General features: G+C 32.8%; 3 protein-coding genes across 15 annotated transcripts; 1 reads left to right on the forward strand and 2 right to left on the reverse strand.

The window, feature by feature from the left end:
• Window positions 1-1,151: 1,151 nt before the first annotated feature.
• Window positions 1,152-3,567, forward strand: LOC115716320 (CYP enzymes assisting alcohol dehydrogenase). The gene is made up of 5 exons (XM_030645085.2): window positions 1,152-1,373; window positions 1,671-1,815; window positions 2,312-2,350; window positions 2,502-3,306; window positions 3,406-3,567. Exons 1-5 carry the CDS (start codon window positions 1,343-1,345, stop codon window positions 3,514-3,516), a joined length of 1,131 nt encoding a protein of 376 aa, XP_030500945.2. The 5' UTR covers window positions 1,152-1,342; the 3' UTR covers window positions 3,517-3,567.
• Window positions 3,568-3,674: 107 nt separating this feature from the next.
• Window positions 3,675-7,328, reverse strand: LOC115716319 (uncharacterized). 2 transcript variants are annotated; one of them, XM_030645083.2, is made up of 5 exons: window positions 7,154-7,328; window positions 6,943-7,063; window positions 6,745-6,847; window positions 4,141-4,221; window positions 3,675-4,050 (listed from the first exon to the last, which is right to left on the reverse strand). In XM_030645083.2, the coding sequence occupies exons 1-5, from the start codon at window positions 7,194-7,196 to the stop codon at window positions 3,913-3,915; spliced, it is 486 nt and encodes a 161-aa protein (XP_030500943.2). In that variant the 5' UTR covers window positions 7,197-7,328; the 3' UTR covers window positions 3,675-3,912. The 2 variants fall into 2 exon arrangements, with proteins under 2 accessions (XP_030500943.2, XP_030500944.2); XM_030645084.2 differs by lacking the exon at window positions 3,675-4,050 and having other exon boundaries at window positions 4,141-5,223; window positions 7,154-7,311.
• Window positions 7,329-9,161: 1,833 nt separating this feature from the next.
• Window positions 9,162-18,270, reverse strand: LOC115716575 (protein PARALOG OF AIPP2). Of its 12 annotated transcripts, none has more exons than XM_030645400.2 (13): window positions 18,117-18,270; window positions 17,325-17,405; window positions 15,874-16,540; window positions 15,486-15,779; window positions 14,819-14,904; window positions 14,613-14,707; window positions 14,228-14,524; window positions 13,557-14,060; window positions 12,584-13,367; window positions 12,242-12,472; window positions 12,023-12,147; window positions 11,166-11,539; window positions 9,162-10,724 (listed from the first exon to the last, which is right to left on the reverse strand). In XM_030645400.2, the coding sequence occupies exons 2-13, from the start codon at window positions 17,357-17,359 to the stop codon at window positions 9,624-9,626; spliced, it is 4,593 nt and encodes a 1,530-aa protein (XP_030501260.2). In that variant the 5' UTR covers window positions 17,360-17,405; window positions 18,117-18,270; the 3' UTR covers window positions 9,162-9,623. The 12 variants fall into 12 exon arrangements, with proteins under 12 accessions (XP_030501260.2, XP_030501257.2, XP_030501265.2 ...); XM_030645397.2 differs by having other exon boundaries at window positions 15,874-16,569; XM_030645405.2 differs by having other exon boundaries at window positions 17,312-17,405; window positions 18,117-18,214.
• Between the last annotated feature and the right edge of the window lie 1,796 nt (window positions 18,271-20,066).

Here is a 20,066-nt window from a genome sequence, read left to right on the forward strand (position 1 = left end):
TCTCATCTGATCTAATCCAATTTGTAATTAGATTTAGAAAATGCTAATTAAGATTTTTGCCCCCTGAACTTTGACATGCACCAAATCATGCCCCCTGAACTTTTAAAGCCATTGAAAATGCCCCCTGAACTATTGAGATTGTTGAATTTAATGACTTTTGTCTAATTTTATTCAATTTTACTATTTCAATGATTGTTTATGTACTAAACCATGTTCCCCAGACTTTGATATCTACCAAATCATGCCTTCGAACTTTGACATGCACTAAACTATGCCCCCTGAACTTTCATCCATGTTAGACTTTTTTACTAAAATTAGAAAAAAGTCCTTAAATCCAACAATCTCAATAGTTCAGGGGGCATTTTCAATGACCTTAAAAGTTCAGGAGGCATGATTTGGTACATGTCAAAGTTCAGGGGGCAAAAATCTTAATTAGCCTTTAGAAAATTATCATCTGATCCAATTAAATTAGACGTCAAAATTCAATCTAATCCAATTATTAATTAGATCGGATCAACTTTTTAATTGGATATCCAATTATACACTTAATTTTTAATATTAGCATAAAATATGAAGAAAAATACGTAAAAAAATTAAATATCACCATTTATTTAAGTTTAATACTTTATAAAACTATCATTGTTACAAGTGTAATGCAACTAAAAGTTCGAAATAAGTAAAATAAAAATAGAAAAAAACATCATCAAAATAAATATACAAAATGATTAAATGTTACAAATTCAACACATACAAAAAATCCACTAAAAATAATTAAAATATATATAAATGTAATTGGATTGGATCAAATCAGTTTTTAATTAAATTTTAAGAATGACATATAAGAACCGATTCAATCCAATTAGAATCTAACTTTTAACATCCAATCTAATCCAATTATAATTGGATAGGATTGGATTAGTATTGGATGTTACTCACCTTAGTGGGACCTAATTTTGGATTTTCTTTAGGCCTAAACCCAAGTCCAAAGGTACAACCTTTATTTTTTTGGTTAAAATTGTGGAAAATTGGGCTTTTCTGTGGAGGATAGGTAATGTGTCCTTGCTTCTTTTTTTTTTTTTTTTTTTTTTTTTTATATAATTGATGATGTGGCCTTGCTTGTGTCTCTATAGATAGCAATAGGAGAGTTTTTATCTCATCACAAAGTAATGATTTTTAAAGCCTTTAGGCATTGCCAAACTTGCCTTAACTAACCTCCTAACTTTCCTTATTATGCTTACTTATTTGCAATGAAAAAGAGAAGAGAAGAAAAGAGGTAGCTAAGTAGAGGGAACAAAGTGATTTTCAGGCCAAAATCTAAACCCCATAAGAAGAAAGGGTGATAATGGAGACCTCACAACTCTTAACATGCAAAGGTATGTAATGTAAGAAGTGAAAGTCATATCTATATTTATTCATATATTCAGGGACGAATCTATGTATTCAATATGCCTCTCAAATATATTTTTTCAAAATTAAGTTATAATTTTGTAATTTTTTTTATATTTTATTATAAATTTGTTTTTTAGCTCCCTAAAAATATTTTTTTTGCACTTTGCCCCCCTACAAACATTTTTTTGTCTCTCTCCCTATGTATATATATATATGTATTGTTAATATTAATTAATTAGTTAATTAGTATGTTGTTGTGTTTGAATTTGAGTTGTTGTTAGGTGTGGTGTGTTGGGGAAGTGGGGAGGCACCAAAGTTAGAAGAGATACAAGTTGAGGCACCAAAAGGAAATGAAGTTAGGTTGAAGATGATCTATGCTAGTATTTGCCATACTGATATCTTTTTCTGCACTCAAGGATTCCCAATGGTCTCTTCTATATCTTCTTATATACATAATAGATAGGGTAATACTTTTGGACCTTGTATTTTGTAAAAATTATCGATTTGATCTTCTGTTTTGTTAAATGACAAAATAGATTTTATATTTTTTAAAAGGATAAAAATAGGACCATGAGCTCAATTTTTGACTATTTTTTTTAATATAATCAACTTGAAGACAATTTCTAACACGAACATATACAAAAAATATTACCAGTTTTGTCATAACATCTTTTGATTGGATTATTATTAAGTTTTATTTTAATAAAAAATCAGTTCATGGTCCTATTTGTACCATTTTACAAAATACAAGATCCATTTTATCATTTAACAAAATAGAAGATCTAATTGGTAACTTTTACAAAATACAGAATTCAAAATAGTATTTACTCTACTCTATATATCTCAAAATTCTTTCTTTTGCTTATTGATTATGATAATAAAGTTGACTTGTGTGGTTGAGCTTTCCTTTTCTTCTTCTACAACCACTTTTTCCTAGAGTACCAGGCCATGAAGGTGTAGGGTATGTCAAATCTACGTATCTTAAAATATTTATATATATAGTAAAACTTCTAATTGAGGTTATTCTTAAATAGAGTATTCTTATATAAAGGTTCTACTAGATACATAAAAATGATCTATTTTCACCAATTACTTGACGTGATACAATGCAGAGTAGTGGAGAGCATTGGGGAGGGAGTAACAAGTGTGAAACAAGGAGATTTGGTGATTCCAACATATATGTCTGAGTGTAGTGAGTGTGAAAATTGCTTGTCTGAAAAGACAAACATGTGCCTCAAATATCCATTGAACATTAGTGGCTTAATGCCCAACAACACTTCAAGAATGTCTGTCAATGGCCAAATGTTGTACCATGCTTTTTCTTGCTCTACTTGGTCAGAATACACTGTTGTGGATGCCAACTTTGTCCTTAAGCTTGATCCAGCTCCCCTCAACTTGCACCATGCCAGCTTCCTCTCTTGTGGCTTCTCAACTGGTTTTGGTGCCCCTTGGAAGGAGGCTGAGATTGAAGAGGGGTCATCTGTAGCTGTCATTGGCCTTGGCGCAGTTGGCTTAGGAGTGGTGGAAGGCTCGAGAATGCGAGGAGCGACTAAGATCATTGGCATTGATAAGAACCAAAGAAGGAAGGAGAAAGGAGAGGCCTTTGGAGTTACTGACTTCATAAATCCTCTTCTTCATTCAAACAAGTCTGTTTCAGAACTTATTAAGGACTCAACTGGTGGGATGGGTGTGGATTATTGTTTCGAGTGCACCGGCCTCCCACACTTGATTAATGAGGCACTTGAAGCCACAAAAATTGGAAAAGGCAAAGCCATTGTAATCGGTGTATCAAATGCACCAACCCTGCAAATCAACAATCTCGCTCTACTGACCGGAAGAACCTTGAAAGGTTCCATTTTCGGAGGGCTCAAAGCCAAAACAGACCTTCCTATTGTATTTGAGAAATGGAGAAATAAGGTAAACAAGAAAGCCTATATAAATTTTCCATATCATACAATGCATAAGCATTCATCAAAAAAGATCACATAATTTTTTTGGCTTCATTCTTTTTTGCAGGAATTCCAGCTAGATGAGCTTTTAACTCATGAAGTTTCAATGGCTGATATTACCAAAGCATTTCAGTTGTTGAAGCATGAAGACTGTGTCAAGGTCCTATTGAAGATCTAGTTTGTCTTGGACAAAAAACCTAAGAACAAATAAAGAGACTTTTTTTTTTAATTTGGTCTAGTCAATATTTCTTGTTGATTTGTGGATTTTTATGTATTGACTTGGGAGAGAAAGTAAGAATGAACACTCAAATAAACCCATATCACCAAATGCATCACTATGAGAACTATAATCTATATGAAATTGAAACCCAAAAGTCAAAAACAATGTCATCATGGTTAGGTTCAACTATACTTGACAATGAGACCAAGTTCATTTCTGCAATTGAAAAAACAACCACCAAGCAAAATTAAGGCCGGACCACTTAACCACACATCGATACATGTGATCTTCAACCGTTCAGATTCTGCTGTCCAACCATAGCTACTTGACCCCCAAAGCAGACCGAAACCTATCTCATATGGTAGCCTCAACTTCGGGATCGGTTTCAACAGGCACTTGGGGAGAGTTGTTTCCACCTCTGAGACGGGAAGACACATTGTCAATGGCCGAGTTGAGCTGACTGATCTTTTCATTTAAAGTCTGCCTGGTTCTCTGATTTCAAGCAAAAAGGAAACGGAGTAAGGAAATTTGCATATTCAACTAGCCAGAAAAGAGAACAAAAAACCTTTGCCATTAGCTTACTTCTAAGCCTTCATCGTAATATATTGGTTTCCTGGCCTTTCGAAATCCATATTCATCTTCATTAAGAAGAGATCTTCTAATCTATAACCAACCACCAAAAAGAAAATGTAAACAACAAAATCTGTGTGTGTGTGTGTAATATCACCCATCAACTTTAAAACAAAACAACAATAAGCCATACATTTCGAATGAAAGAAGCAATGCCTAAGCCAACCTTCAGCACACAATGCATAGAGATATTCGATACAGAATGAATTTTTCACAAAATGAAATTCAACTTGAAAATGGAGTTGTAAAGTTGAATCATAAGCTAGTAAGAGAGATGTATTGATACCAAAACAAGAAGGCATAACACATAGTGACCAACCAAAACCAACATTTCACAGGAATGTTAAGCACAAGAAAGATATGACAATCCATCTCCCTATCATTGAATGAATGATGAGTGTGAATTCCAACAATGGAATCATGTGAGACTGATTAGCAGTGGGAGGGAAACAGAATCAAAAGTGTATAAAGATATATAAAAGGGAGAATATCCCAAGTTTTGTACTTTGTTAATTCAAACTTAATCATCAAAAAGTTCAATTTCATGCAAGAGAAAATAAGTTTGGAGATTGAAACAACCCCTTTTTAAGAGATAAAGCTATAAATCCCATTTCCAATTTGTGTAAATAAAGAATAAAAAAGATCAATAGAGAATATTATTATGGGTAAATATTATTTTAAGCTCTGTGCTTTGCAAAAGTTACTGAATGGACTTTTTGTTTTGTGATTTTCCACAGTTGAATCATGTGAGGCTGATCAACAGTGGAAGTAAAACTGAAGCAAAAGTCTATAGAGAATATCCCAAGTTTTGGACTTTCCTAATTTAAACTTAATAATCTAAAAGTTCAATTTCATGCAGTAAGAAATAAGTTCGGAGATTGAAACAACCCTTTTCAAGAAATAAAGCTATAAACCAAATATCCAATTTGAGTAAATAAAGAAAAAAAAAACATCAACAGAGAATAATAATAACATATTTGGTTTCCTGGCCTTTCGAAATCCATATTCATCTTCATTAAGAAGAGATCTTCTAATCTATAACCAACCACCGAAAAGAAAATGTAAACCCCAATCTCTGTGTGTGTAGTATCACCCACCAACTTTAAAACAAAACAAAACATAAAAAAACCGTGCATTTGTCTAAGCCAACCTTCAGCACACACTGCATAGATATTTGGTACAAAAGGAATTCACCAAGAAAAGAATAGATACAAAGTGAATTGTACAAACCAGAAAGTTCACAGAAAAGAGCAGAGCTGAAAATAATCTAGTAACAGAGATGTTAAGAAAAAACACATAAAAAAACATTTGGGAGAGATGCTTAGAAAGAACAAGAAAGATTTGACTATCCATCTCCCTATCATTGAATGATGAGTGTGAGGAAAACTGAAGCAAAAGTCTATAGAGAATATCCCAAGTTTTGTACTTTGCTAATTCAAACTTAATCATCTAAAACTTCTATTTCATGCAAGAGAAAAATAAACCACAATCTGCGTGTGTAAGCCATGCATTTCAAATAAAAGAAACAACACATTTGATACAAAATGAATGTTTCGCACAAAAAAAAATCTAGTGGATTTGATGAAAACTTCAACTTGAAAATGGAGTCGTGAAAGTTGTATCATCATGAATAGATGCAAAGTAAATTATACAAACCAGAAAAGAGAAGAGCTGAGCCTGATAATAAGCTAGTAAGAGAGATGTATTGATACCAAAACAACAAAAACACATAACACATAGTGACCAACCAAAACCAACATTTCAGAGGGATTTTAAGCACAAGAAAGATTTGAGTATCCATCTCCCTATCATTGAATGAATGATGAGTGTGAATTCCCACCATGGAATCATGGGAGGAAAATTGAAGCAAAAGTCTATAGAGACTACCCCAAGTTTTGAACTTTCCTAATTCAAACTTAATCATCTAACAGTTCAATTTCATGCAAGAGAAAAATAAGTTCGGAGAGTGAAACAACACTTTTCAAGAGATAAAACTATAAATCCCATATCCAATTTGAGCAAGTAAAGAACAAAAAAATCAATAGAGAATAATAATAATAGCATATGCAAATGAAGGAATGAATGACCTGTGGAACAAATAGGTAAGCCAAGGTACCAAACTTAATCATCTAATGGTTCTTTCGGTGCGTCGTATTACATTTTATTGTATTGTATAGTATTATATTAAATTATATCTTATGTCGTATTTATATGAAAAATTATATGTGATATTAACTTTTACAATCATATAAATATATATTATTTCAGTATAAATTAAAATTTAACATAATATTATCTAAAAATATTGTATAAATATAATAAAATACAATACTACGTATTACAACATACTTAATTTCATGCTGGAGAGAAAGTAAGTTTATAAATGTCATGACATGAGAATATCCCAAGTTTTGAACTTTCCTAATTCAAACTCAAATCATCTAAAAGTTCAATTTCATGCAAGAGAAAGTAAGTTTGAGATTCAAACAACCCATATCCAATTTATGTAAATAGAGAATAATAATAATAGCATATGCAAATGTGGGAATGAATGACCTGTGGAGCAAATACATAGGCCAAGGTACCAAACACAGCACCTCCAAGAAGAAACCCAGCCACAAAATCACCACCACCACCACCTCTATTACCATCATCATCCCTAAAAAATCAAAAAAAGAGTAAACTTTCTTCAAATCCAAGACTATAATTTAGGGGTATAGAAAATAGATTTTGAAGAAACGAAATTGGGGGTACCGGTATTCTGAACGAACAGAGAAATTGCGGTTGGTTGACTTGGATTTAGTTTGAATTATTCTAAAGTTTGATGCTTTAGTTGGGAAAACCTTGAGATTGGGATGAAGATGAGATCTTCTTCCTAAAAGCAAATCAATCAAATTAATCAATAAAATAAAATCAATCATATGAACGTAAAGAAAACCCTAAAAGGAATAAGAGAGATTGTTACCAGAGACGGAAGAGAGGGACAAAGGAGCAAAGCAAGTAGCCATGGATGAATGAAGATGAAGAAATTACAGAAGAAGAGATCTTTGATTATTTCATTTACACCAATTATATTTATATTTATACACAAAAATATATTCTTTTTATTTTTTTTGGAAAAAATATATATTTTATTTTTTAATTTAAAGAATGAAATAAAATGAATGGAGTATCGATTAATCCGCCCATTTTTTTTCATTATTTTTCAAACTTATTTTGTAATAGAATTTTTATTTTATTTATATGAGGATTTAAAATGAAAAAAATAAAGTGTTAATTATAATTTATTAGTCAATTTTCATGAAATCAAATGTGGAAATCTTTTTTTTTTTCAATTTTTTTATAGAGATATTTATTGTAGTTAAAATATCATCTCGGTAAGATTTTAGAAAATTTCGAGTAATTTACAGTATCGAAAATAAACGTTTTTGATATTTTAACATTGTAAACTATTAAAAAAATTATAAATTTATATGGTGATATTTTTTTTATAATTATTTATAGGGATAATGTTGTAAGTATAACGAACACCGGCATAAAAAAAATTAAAAAATACATATTGGCTTGTATTTTCTTACATGAATATTGACTAAAAGATTATAAAAGTAGATTGAAGAGATCACTCCAATAATATATAATTAATTAAAAAATTATGGAAAAGGGCTGATTTTTTTTTTCAGAGAAAAAAGGACAATGATTTTGTTTGTAAATTATGTATGGTAGCACATGAAAATGTATATGGTAATGTTTTTGTTAATTGAGCTCAGGATCATATTTTTATTATTTTGAAAAATCTAGGATTTATTTCGTCATTTAACAAAAGAGATGGTTCAATTGGTAACTTTTGCAAAACACACGGTCCAAAATACTATTTACCCTAATTTTATACCACGTAGGTGTAGGTAATATTTGAAAAAGAGAATTACTAAAGGGCATCATTAGTGCTTAGTACTCTCGTTCATGTCATATTGTTATTGGTGTAATTAAGTAACGAATCTCATATATATTATTAAGAATATAATATTTAAGAAATATCGCTAACCTGCGTGCCCATTAGCACCTTGAACACCACTAATCACTAGTCCTCATTAGCACATTCATGTGCTACCATTACCACTAGTGATTAGTGGTGTTCAAGCACCACTACTAGTTGTCATTTCGTGTAATTAAGTGTATCACATATTCGACACCACTAGTACTTAATAGCAATGTTCAATATTTTTCAAAGAAATAGGGTTGAATATTTCTTTCAAAAAGAAAAAGTATGGTTGAACATCGAGTAGATTTTACAAATTTCAGATTCATGGGTTTTAGGGAAAAAAATTACACCTATACTCGCTCGTGAAGGCCACGTGTTTCATCAGCTCATGAGTTTCGAGTCTTCCCTGAAGGTTGGGGGAGAACAAAGGTTAAAGTCCGAGAGAAAGAGAGAGGGAAGGTGAGCAAGTATTCGTCTGTTCATTAGTAACGAGTTCAACTCAACCCGCCTATTTTATATGAATTTTCTTCAATGATCAAATCTTTTCGCAAGCCAAGTTTGGGCCAAATCCGACCCAAATGTTAACCCTAGAAGCAAGTGTTAACGTGTTATGTTAAAATCTTGAATTTACTAAAATCTTACCAATTCTAACACAACATGTGACACAAAATATTTATAAAACACACAACTCACATGAATTGTGTCGTGTCAAACCTACTTAATTTCACTGACACAAAGACATTGCATCACAAAAAATTGATAAAACACAGACTCCATAAATTTGTCTTGCATCAAACCTACAAATCTCATGTTGAATTTGTGTCAAACTAACATATCATAACCCAAATTATGGCCCCCTCAATATCATATCATTCATTCATTGCTCCAAAAACACAAAATCTTAAAGCCATCAACAACCCCCACAACACATCATAGTTGCTTAAGTAATCAATAATGAAAGGTAAAACAAATTTTAAACCCAAAAAAAGAAAGATACTCAAAAGAACAAGAAGATGTCCATTTTCCTTTGTTGCCATTTCATTTCCTATTGTCTCCAAATTATGCCGGCGGCTATCACATTCTCTTTATATACAAAAAACAGTCAAAAACCAAGATATGATCAAACCCTTTTACCCACCCAAAATTAAACACTAAAAATATTAAAAAAAAAAGAAAAGAAAGAGAGACCAAAGTTGACTGATGACTAAAAGGTAAAAAGAAAAATTATTAGTAACTTCTTGTTGTTGTTGTGTAATGGGATATGAACAAATTCCTAAAATGCCCCCAAGGCCCCAACCACCAAAGCCCTCTGCTGTGCTGGTATTTGGATTGTGAAGTGAACTCTCTCTCTTTCTCTCTCTTTCTCTTAAGTATTATTATTATTAATCATAATAATAATAATAACTATATTATAATAATAATAATAATAATACTAAGTAATAATATAATGTACATTCTATTTTTCTGGGAAACCCCCAAACAGGAGCAATGAGGTATTCACAGGAGGAGGATGGTTATTATGATGATGTCTGTTGTCCCCCGGTTGTTCCGATTTCGCTACTGCTTTAACTGGAACAGCTTCTTCTTTATCCGGGAATGGGAACGAAAGAGACAATTTAAGGGATGAAGAATCGTCTTCCTCTTTAACCTCTATCGGTTTATCTGGAGGAGGCTTCTCCTGTTTGTTTTTCTTATCAACCAAACCCACAAAGAATGGCATAGCTTTGTTACTCTGTAGCGGCGGTTTTGTCTCTGCTCCTAACGCGAGCTCCAAATTTGGAAACCCATCATCGTTTCCGCCCAACACCATATTCTTCCAACCTGCAGAGCTGTTTCCTTGACGTGAATCCACGGGAAAGAAGCGCCTTTCGGTCGTTCCTAAGTCCTCGGGGATGACTTTCTCATCACAAGCTTCGACACATCTCTTCTCCTCTGTTGTAGATAAGTAGGGACTCGAATTCTTCCTATTTGATCCAAGAGAATCTCTACTACAACTATGACTACCACAACCGTACACGTCAGTTGGAACAGTTTTTCGCCTCTTCACGAAAATTTCTTCATCTAACAGCAGATTATTAACTCCATTCCAAGGAGTACTGTTCTGACTTGTAACATTTGAAGCTTGAGGGGCCTCTGAAAGATCTATGTGAGGCCGTTTCCTTTCCATAGAAGAACACTCAACTCCTATGCTGTCCGACGAACACTCAACTTCTATGCTGTTCAAATCCGTTACTAACGCTGTTTTCTTATTCACAAACCCATCATTATCTCCCTGCGCTCCACCACTTCTATTAGTTCCATCTGAAGCCCTACAATCACCGACAGTACTGGCAGTGGCACCAATTCTTCCGTCTAAACTTTTTTCCTCGCAATCTGTTTCTGTAAGTTCTACATCGTCATTTAAAGATGGAAGAATCTTCGGTGTTGAAGATGAGGTATCCTTGATATCGCAATGCATTTTCGTTTCCTCACCTATGTTAGAGCTGTTTGCTTTGGTGATAGCAACAAAAGGTTTCGGCTCTGTGGTCGGCCTGTTCTCTAGAGGACTTATTTCTTGCTGCAGAAACAAGGCCAAAAACACGATAAGCTTAACAAAAGAAAATTCATATATTCTAAATGCTCGAAACATGTTGAAAGACAAATCAATTATTAAAATACCTATTGGAAAATAAATAAATTCAAAAACTGAGGATGACAAAAAAGAACATTACAAAAGTTCAATCTTCCACGTGAAAATCAGATTAGTCAAGCCTGCAACACGTGTTTGCTTAAAAATGTTTCCACCAAGATGAGAAAATGTCAAACACAATCCTGACTATACATATAAAAGTCTTCTCACAGAAAGGGTTTTTTAAATAAGACAAATCTACCCGGAATATAAAAGGCAAACATACTAACAAGAAGAGCAGATTATAATGCCAAACATGATGTAGAGAACTATGAAGGAAACATTTTTTTCTTTTAAAATATATTACGAAAGAAAGGTCAAGTGTCTCACCATTCCGCTTGGAGTGACCACATTGCCTATGTATTTTAAGTCAACTATACTATCTTCCAGAATTGAGTTAGCTTTTAATCCCGAACACACTGGTTCAGAAACTTTTTGGTTGTTGCAATCTCCGCTAATTCCAGCACATGCCTGATCACTTGGACTAGAAGCTAAGACCGGACTACAATATCTGTCACTTGCTGAAGATTCTTCATCTATACACTTGGGTAAACAGAGTGTATCCGACACTGTCATGACAGCTTTAGGTGCATATTTGTCCATGGACATCGTACTATAATTGGGGAGATGTAACTTGGATGAATCAGCGGAACGCGGCCTCCTTGCCCTGAACACACCCCATAAGAAGAATAACATATTCCAACCTGGCAATAGTAGAACAAGTTGGGAAACTCAAATTAATTAGTGTTTAACCTAAATCAAAAGGCACATCAATAACGAGAGGCATGATTACACCGCAACACGAAAATAAAAAAATGGTTGGCTGTTATATTCAACTACAGGTCCATACCCATATATACATAAAAATACATCTTTCTGTCCATATAAATCCACAATGGAGTGTTTAAATATTATTATATTTTTGCATCTAATGTATAAAAGTTGAGTTGCACAAAAATCTCATCTGTGTGCTCGTGCCACAAAGAGTAGTAAATGTAGATAGTTGGCAAACACAGTGATTAATATCCTTTCCTGTTAAAACTTGCAGTAGCCACATAAAAACATGCTATACTATCCTATTTATATTCTGTGTTTTGAGTGTAACGAAATTGAACGGCCAGCAATCAAATCAAAACAATTGTTTATAAAGCATGTAGTGAAAAACATATCTTCAAAAATATTCTTACGTTGTGAATTCTCTGGGAGATGATTCGAGGGGAATATTAGAATTTCAACACCCGCAAGATTTCCTTTAAGAGCTAAATCATTCTTGATCATACCATCCAACAAGCCCTTGTAATTTCTCTCATAGCTGCAAGGTAGCAATCATACAAAACTTCAAACTAAGGAATAAAAGTTAAATGTGTGATCAGAACCGATCAAGACTAGAGAATATAAATACTAACCTCTCGAGATCTTTGGCAAAGAAGTAGAGAGCAATGTTGTCATCTTTAGCACCGCCATCATAAAACTGTGCTGGCCATGCACTCAGGCGAGGAACTTCACTCAGTAAGAGTTTCTGTGGAAATTTGCTTGCTACTTCAAGTACCCTGGGGGATGCACAAGTTGATAAATGTGCTTGGATTCCACCACATAAATCGAGAGAGCTGCCACTTCTATTGATCTCAAAACAACCCCTGTACGTGAAAAATAACAAGAATTGAAAAAAATGAAAAAAGAAAGGAAGGAGAAATAAATAAACTCTGCATATGAAAAACACAAATAAATGGCAATAAAGAGAGTCCTACTGCCAGATGTATTCATATTCTGGAATGGCTGGCGTCTTCAGAAGTTGAGGCGACGTTGCCAGTGCATAACTTATAAAATCCTTCACCATAGGTTTTACGACAGAGGGGACAACTACTTCCGAATCCTCTACTTTACAAGAGAATTTAGAATCTGGTGTAGGCACAGTCTGATGCATCATCTTGCTCGCAGTTGTATGGATAGAATCACAGGCGGTACTCACTGGAACTGCTTGCCGCATTTCATATGTTCCTTCAGGAGGAATAATATTTTTTGGCTTATTTAGAGACAATGTTTGGTCTTGACTGGATATTTCTGAATTCAAATCTGAGTTTGGTGTCAAAAGCTCGTCAACTCTTTTTCTTCTATGTATTGCAGGCTTTCTAAGCAAAGCGGCTTGAATTGCATCTTTCAATCTACTGCCCTTTTGTGTCTCCTCCCTAGAACTTCTAGCACCAGAAGAATCAATACCAGAGGCCTGTGAACTTCCACCTGTGCAAGACTCTGCAGAATGGCCGATTTCTTTACATTTTTGACAGACGGTACTTTTAGAACTAGTTGTAATAGTCGGCCTTGGGCGAACAGCAGCGCTCTCCTTTAGTTTCTCTGTCTGTTGTGTTATATCCTGTGATCGAGTTAACCCATCCTCCATAACTCCATCGACATTGTTAGATGGTTTATCAGAATTAAATGAACAGGTAGATAAGGCTTCATCCTTGATGATATTATGATTTGATTTCGCTTCAGTACCAGAGTTGTTAACTCCGCTAGCACAAGAAACTCCGACTACAATTCAAAAAATAAAAATAAAAATTCAATACCAAACGCTTACATTACTCAACAAAATATATATTTTAAAGCAAGTCAAAAATAATATGTGATGGTATAGATAAGTAGCAACGAAACTATAACAAATGTGATTTTGAAAAACAAATATAGCAACTCAGACACTTCCATCAAAATGTCACATCATACCTGAAGAAACTGGAGTCTCTACAGGTTTACGAGCTAGGTTACCAATTGATTTTGATGTACTTGATTTTCCTTCAGATTGAACTTTTAAATCTCGATTATTACTAGCAAAAGAAATCAGACTGGATTCAACACGAGATGCTTGGTCAGCCTTAGGAGTTGAAACAGTAGAGCTAGTTGTTGAGCAAACAGGGGGGCGATCTAGTCTGGATAAATGTTTTCTCTCAAATGTAGGCCGCTCTCTCACTTGTTTCGATCCTTTTATATCAACAGCAGGGGCAAACCTAGGTGAAAGCATTTTTACTTTCGAATCACCGGCACTTGAGCGCCCCGTGTTTGTAGATTTAAATGACATTGATTTGCTTATCAGTCTTCCAGGCCTCTCCTTCGTATCATGAGACATGTGCTCTTTACTTCCCCTTTGCTTTTCAGGAATAACTTCATCTACAAGTTTAACTTTTGGTTTGGAATTTGAGGCGCTAAATGATTTTGACTTAAACAGTGCTCCTGTACAAAAATAATATATTCTTGGTTCTCAGAGAGAGAAGCAACAATAAAAATATGTGGATGAACAAAACAAATAAATTTACTCTTACATAAAAAAAGATGGAAAGTAGAACAATTACAAAAATAAATGTGAAATATGTACAAGTTGCAAAAGGCTGTTTGCTCACCCTTTTGAATGTGATGACCAGCTGCAGGAGAGCGTGAACTTTCAAGCATATCATTAGCAGATTGCTTGCCTAAAGATGCCGGTCGCGCAGGCCTTATTCTCTCCCTATCTGAGTTCTTAAATGAAGACTCACGTGATAGCGATGGCACTCTGTTAGAGCTGGAGGATTTAGGTGATCCTACACTTGACTCAAGGGCCTGCCTTTTTGCAGCAGGGGTTGCTTCTAGATTTTCTAAATGTCTCTTGGACGGAACTTGTGTACTTGAACTGGCTTTGCTCATTCTCTTTCCCTCCACTTCTAAAAGTTACACACATATCGATAGAGAATAAGTGTCTTTTCACAATAGAATAGAATTTTAAAGCATTTTTTACTCTTGAGGCATTACCTTGCTTTTGGCTATTGATTTCTTCAGCAAACTTGCATTCTTCGCACATCCAATTACTTCCAGGAACCTTCCTCAGCATTTTTCGCATGCAATAGCTATTATAGCAATAGAAATGTCAAAATGTGAATTCAAATAATCCTAACAAACAAAGCAACAAAAAATACACCAACAGAAGAATACATGTGAAGAGGATGGATTAATCTTACGTATGTTCTGCGCCATCACTACACCTACTACATATAGCTAGCATATCTTCACGACCAGCATCCCCGCAAATATCACATACTTTAACCTGTTCTCAACAAAAGAAATCAGAGAAGTTAATGACTCAAAATTTGAACACTGTAGTGAAGAAATATGTAATATACAATAAATTCGAATTTATTGGAAAATCTTTGGAAATACCCTGAGATAAATAAAAATATTAAAATTTATACATAAAAGAACTTCAAGAATTTTGGAGTGGAACACAATGTTGTTGTGTTGGTTCAAAACAAATTCAGAAATGAGTTAAGAAAAAATGGTGAAGAGAGACCAAGATGACTGGAATCAAAACTACATTTCCAAGTCACAAACTCCTTCTTCAGTCCTACTGAGACCCACAAAACTAAAGAGCACATCAGTTTACATTTTTCTTTTTCCTCTTTTGAATGCAATTCACAATTCACTTCAGTGAGTCAATGTCTCAAAAATGTATGAAGTCTCATGCTATAACCCTATAACTATTAAGAGACCAAAGGAACCATAATATACAAAGTAAATGAAAAATGCAACAAAAGTCTTCATAGAAAACATAATCACAAGGGAAATGAAACAAAAAAAAAATTGTCACTATGAGATATATTAATGGAATAAAATAACTTCACTACTTACATCATGCTCCACAATGTCCGATTCATCACTATCATCATATTCGGTTTTCAAAGGAGGTTCCGGCACGTCAAATTCACTTGACTTCTCATCTCTCTCACCTTGACCTGAACATTTCAAAGTTTTGCCTGTTGACTCCTGAATATCACTAGTGATCTCTGCTTCCAGCTTCGGTGATATTGTTGTGGGATTATCAGTATGGACAGGAGATTTCTGAGAAGAAACACCATCAACAGCTGCTGCAGCTCCTTTCGATGAGGCACCAATTTGTTCAGAAGTGCAATCAACTAATTTTTCCTGTAAATACGCATCAAACCTCCTCAAAAGTCAGTAAAGTGTAATTTAAGTGGCAAATATTAACACTGCAAGGACAAAAGTAGAAGCATTGCACCTTAGAGTAGCTACTGCTAGCATCTGCATCTTTTGAAACTGGCGTCTCACATACTTTTGACTCGTGTCTCTTTTTTGATTCTTCTAAACCTAAATTACTAACTGAAGCTGAACTACCTGAAAGAGTTTTCTTGTCTACATTCTTGCTACTATTACTGATTGCAACATATGTGTCATTAGCTCTACTAACACATGAAATGTCATCATCATGAGCTTCTACAACTTTGGAATCCTCGCACTTAATTGAGAAACCTTGTGGGTAAGTACGAACTGCTTTAGGGGGAACTCCAATCTCTCCATTAATTCCACCAGAGACCACGGGAGGCACCTCAGTGTCTAAAGCCTTAGATCTTACGCCTGCTTTGCTGTCAGCATTTTCAGATAACGAATCATGACTAGAACTAACACTCATTAGGTTGCTTGTTTCACTGTTTGCTTGCTGTAAACTGTCACATGTCTTATTCTTAAAGGAAGATGAGGTGTCACCCACATTCACAGAGTACTGGCTAGCAACATTTACAACACGACCAGTTTCGTCAGAAAATTCTTCAGTTTTTGAAGCCATGAGAGATCGATTAAAGTGCATACACAATGAACAAGGAGCAGCACAAACGTTACAAGCCCCAGACTCGCCTTTCATAGGAACTTTATGGCTCATGGAATGTTCACTGAATCCGTTTTCAGATACAGATGAAACCTAATAAGAAAAATGCATAAACTTAGAACATAATGAATAAAAAACACCCACAACTGGCTTTAATTACATTATCTACAGATGATAACCAACTTAGGTTAGAGAAGAGTACTAAAGATGTATTATCCATTTGTCCTAAACTACTACGTTTGATCAACAAGTTAAAATGTTTGTACAGAAATAAACAACAGATCAACCTAAGCTAGCAAATATAATGGTTATTGATTCAAATCTAAATAGGGAGTTACACTTAATGCCCTGGAATGCGCTTTGGGCAGTTACTTGCTTTTGAACCACTGCTAAATAACTAAAAGAGCTGAAGCTCACGTTTCCATAATGAAAAAGAAAATTGAAGCGTTCAACACATACAACAAAAGCCCATAAACAAGAGCAAGAAAACAAAGGGTTTTAGCTATAGCTTGATCAAACAACAGAGGATTTTACACTACTACGTTTAATGGGCAATTTAAAAGAAATAATCCACGATCAACCTAAGCTACCAGATATAATGGCTATTGGTTCAAATCAAAATAGGGAGTTACTTGCCCTCCCACCATTGAAAACCAAATTGTAGCCTTTCCCTACATGAAACAAAAGCCCATAAAAAACGAGCAAGAAATTCCACTTCTTATAACACATGTAGCTCGATCCAACAAACAACAGAGGATTTTAGCAGAAAAACAAAGTTACAACAAAAAGAAAATGGTAGAAAAGACAGAAGAATGTATGTAGAAAGTAGAATTACCCTGCTATCTCACCATATTCCTCTGAGTATCATGATCAATGTCATCATCAGAATGACCTTGCATGCGATGACTCCCTCTCAAGACTGGTGTGATCTAAAAAGCACATCAAATTACATTAATTACAACCCCACTAATCCATAAACCACTTAGCAAGAACATGTAATGAACAAACATCACCCAAAATTAAATCAATCAAATTAAAAGAAAAAAAACCCAAATGACTAAAAAAGAGAAACCCTAATTAAAAAAGGATTCCATGCCTTTGGTTCCAAAATCATCTGGGTGTGGTGGTAAAGGTCTAGGAATAGGCGTTCGTTGGGGTTTGGCATCCTCAGTTAAAGGATCGGAAGAGAGCGAATCACAAAGAAAGGTCTGAAAGTGGGAATTAATTACAGAAATTGACAGGTTTCGATGTTCATCTCAGAACAATATCGAAGAAGATTGAAAGAAAGAACAAAACCCTAAATTGGTTAAGAATTGAAATCGAAATTAGAGGTATTATCGATAGGGCAAACCACAATCCGAAACTATGTATCAATCAATCCATCCATCCATCCATATATTCATCTATCTATCTAAATACATACGTGACAAAGAAAGAGGATCCTATACCCATACACCTATACATATATAGGTATATATATATACACAAATACATACATATACAAATTGTTAAGTGTATGTATAGTGTAGATAGAGTAGTAGAATCATGAAATTGGTAAATAATTTTTTATCATATATAAAAATATATATAATATATATATGTATAGATACAGTGAGAGAAAAGGAAAATGGGTAGAGTACCTCTAAAGAAAGCAAACTTGTTCTTCTTCAGACTGTTAATCTGTGATCTGACTACTGAAATTTCTTGTCCATTTCATTTCATCTGCATATTATTATAGAAGACGTGTGTATATATACATATATGTATACATGTATATATATATATATATATATATAGTGAATAAGGTTTTTGAGAAGAGAAGGAAAATGTTCCCTTCTGAAAACGAAAATAGGTAAATATTAATTCTCTTCAATTTTTTTTTTAATTTGCATCTAATAAAATTATAAATACACTTTATTATTAAAAAAAATATAAACTTAATTTTTTACTAAATTACTCTTAATATTTTTTTAAAATTTTTTCTTCACATTATTTTATGTTAATTTGAATACTTGATTTTATTTTCATAATTTTTTTTAACTCATGTACATAGTTTTTTTTTTATTTTTTTCTAAGAAAATTTCATATAATTTTTTATTTTAATTTTTTTTATCATAATATCTAAAATATAATTTAATTTTGTTTGATAGGTATATTTTTTTAAAATATAAATTAGAAGAAAAAAGTTTAAAAAACTTAGTATAATTAAAGATATAAATTTTATATAAAATAAAAATTATTAAAATAGGGTGTCTTTAGAAAATTTTAGGTGTAAATAAAACTTCCATTTCCTTTTTTATATTATTATTATAACAAATTCTTTCTTTGCCCTTTGTTTTTTCTAAATAATAATAAAATTTTATTAATGACAATCAACGAAATTAATAGTCTGCAATTCAATTCAATCAAGATATTTCTCCATTAGAGATGACTAAAATTAAAATTAAAAAAACGAGTCATATAATTAGTTGTCTAATTCTTAGATTATTTGATAAAAAGACTAAAATAAGATCGGTAAAAAAAAATTGCAGCATCACAATTAACCTTAAAAAATCTATATTTTGTTTTATTTACCTCTCAAAAGACACAACAATAAAAATTATTGTAAAATAACCTTGGTGTTCTCTATATTATCATTATTATTATTATTAAGAATTTTATTAGTACTTAAAAATTTATAAATACACCATATTTTAATAATTTTTATCTTACATAAATATATATTATTAATTATATTAGTTTTTTTAAAAAAAAAATTTCAATTCATATTTTTAAAAATTATACATTTCAAAAAAAAAAATTATTATATTTTAAATATTATAATAAAAAAGTTAAAATAAAAAATTATGTGAAATTTTATTTGAAAAAAAATATACATGCTCTTTAAAAAGATTATGTTAATGAAATTAAAGTAAGTAGTGAAATTAACATGAATTGGTGTGAGAAGAAAATTTAGAAAAATATATTATCATTTAAGTTTAATTTTTAAGGAATTACTTCATATATTATTTTTTTAATTTTTTTAAAATTTACAGTTTGAGTTACTCTGATGATTTCTATGTGGGTTGTTATACGGATTTTGATTGCGATATAGGGTTACTATAGAATTCCGTAAAAATACAAAAAAAAAATATTTTAAAGTATAAAAATAAATAAATAAAAAAAACCCAAAATATTTGGGTGTAATTATTATTTTATGGAGTACAAATATAACTCATCATATTCATATTTATTATTATAGAAAATTCCTTTTTTGCCCTTGGTGCTTTATTATTATTATTATTATTTATTTCATCACATTTTTTAAAAGATTTAAAGATATTGTATTTTATTTTTTCAAAAATAATATATTATATAATATTTATATTATTTTTTAATTTAATTTATTTCTTTTACGCGGAGTCACTCGTAATCGTGTAGGAGGTGGAAGCGGAAGAAGAAGGCGGAGGCGGCCATTGGGCCTTTGTTGGGCTTTTCTATGGGCTTCTTTCTTCTCTTTACATTTGGGCTTTTTAATGGGCTTCTATCTTCTATGGCTCCTCTTTTATTTGTGCATATGCCATTCCTACAACATTTTTGCCTATTTTACA

The sequence above is a fragment of the Cannabis sativa genome, chromosome 5 (assembly GCF_029168945.1).
Source record: "Cannabis sativa cultivar Pink pepper isolate KNU-18-1 chromosome 5, ASM2916894v1, whole genome shotgun sequence".
NCBI lineage: Eukaryota > Viridiplantae > Streptophyta > Magnoliopsida > Rosales > Cannabaceae > Cannabis > Cannabis sativa.

What these genes read in the sequence shown, in the direction of transcription:
- LOC115716320 (XM_030645085.2), top strand. Translation starts at nt 1,343, where the DNA reads ATGGAGACCTCACAACTCTTAACATGCAAAG. An exon ending in ACAACTCTTAACATGCAAAG is followed by an intron (nt 1,374 to 1,670) that starts GTATGTAATGTA and finishes AGTTGTTGTTAG; the next exon opens with GTGTGGTGTGTTGGGGAAGT. An exon ending in TTGAGAAATGGAGAAATAAG is followed by an intron (nt 3,307 to 3,405) that starts GTAAACAAGAAA and finishes TCTTTTTTGCAG; the next exon opens with GAATTCCAGCTAGATGAGCT.
- LOC115716319 (XM_030645083.2), bottom strand. Translation starts at nt 7,196, where the DNA reads ATGGCTACTTGCTTTGCTCCTTTGTCCCTCTCTTCCGTCTCTG. An exon ending in GTCCCTCTCTTCCGTCTCTG is followed by an intron (nt 7,064 to 7,153) that starts GTAACAATCTCT and finishes ATTTGCTTTTAG; the next exon opens with GAAGAAGATCTCATCTTCAT. An exon ending in ATTACGATGAAGGCTTAGAA is followed by an intron (nt 4,051 to 4,140) that starts GTAAGCTAATGG and finishes GCTTGAAATCAG; the next exon opens with AGAACCAGGCAGACTTTAAA.
- LOC115716575 (XM_030645395.2), bottom strand. Translation starts at nt 17,641, where the DNA reads ATGCCAAACCCCAACGAACGCCTATTCCTAGACCTTTACCACCACACC. An exon ending in AGTGATGGCGCAGAACATAC is followed by an intron (nt 14,708 to 14,818) that starts GTAAGATTAATC and finishes TTGCTATAATAG; the next exon opens with CTATTGCATGCGAAAAATGC. An exon ending in GAATATGAATACATCTGGCA is followed by an intron (nt 12,473 to 12,583) that starts GTAGGACTCTCT and finishes TTTCACGTACAG; the next exon opens with GGGTTGTTTTGAGATCAATA.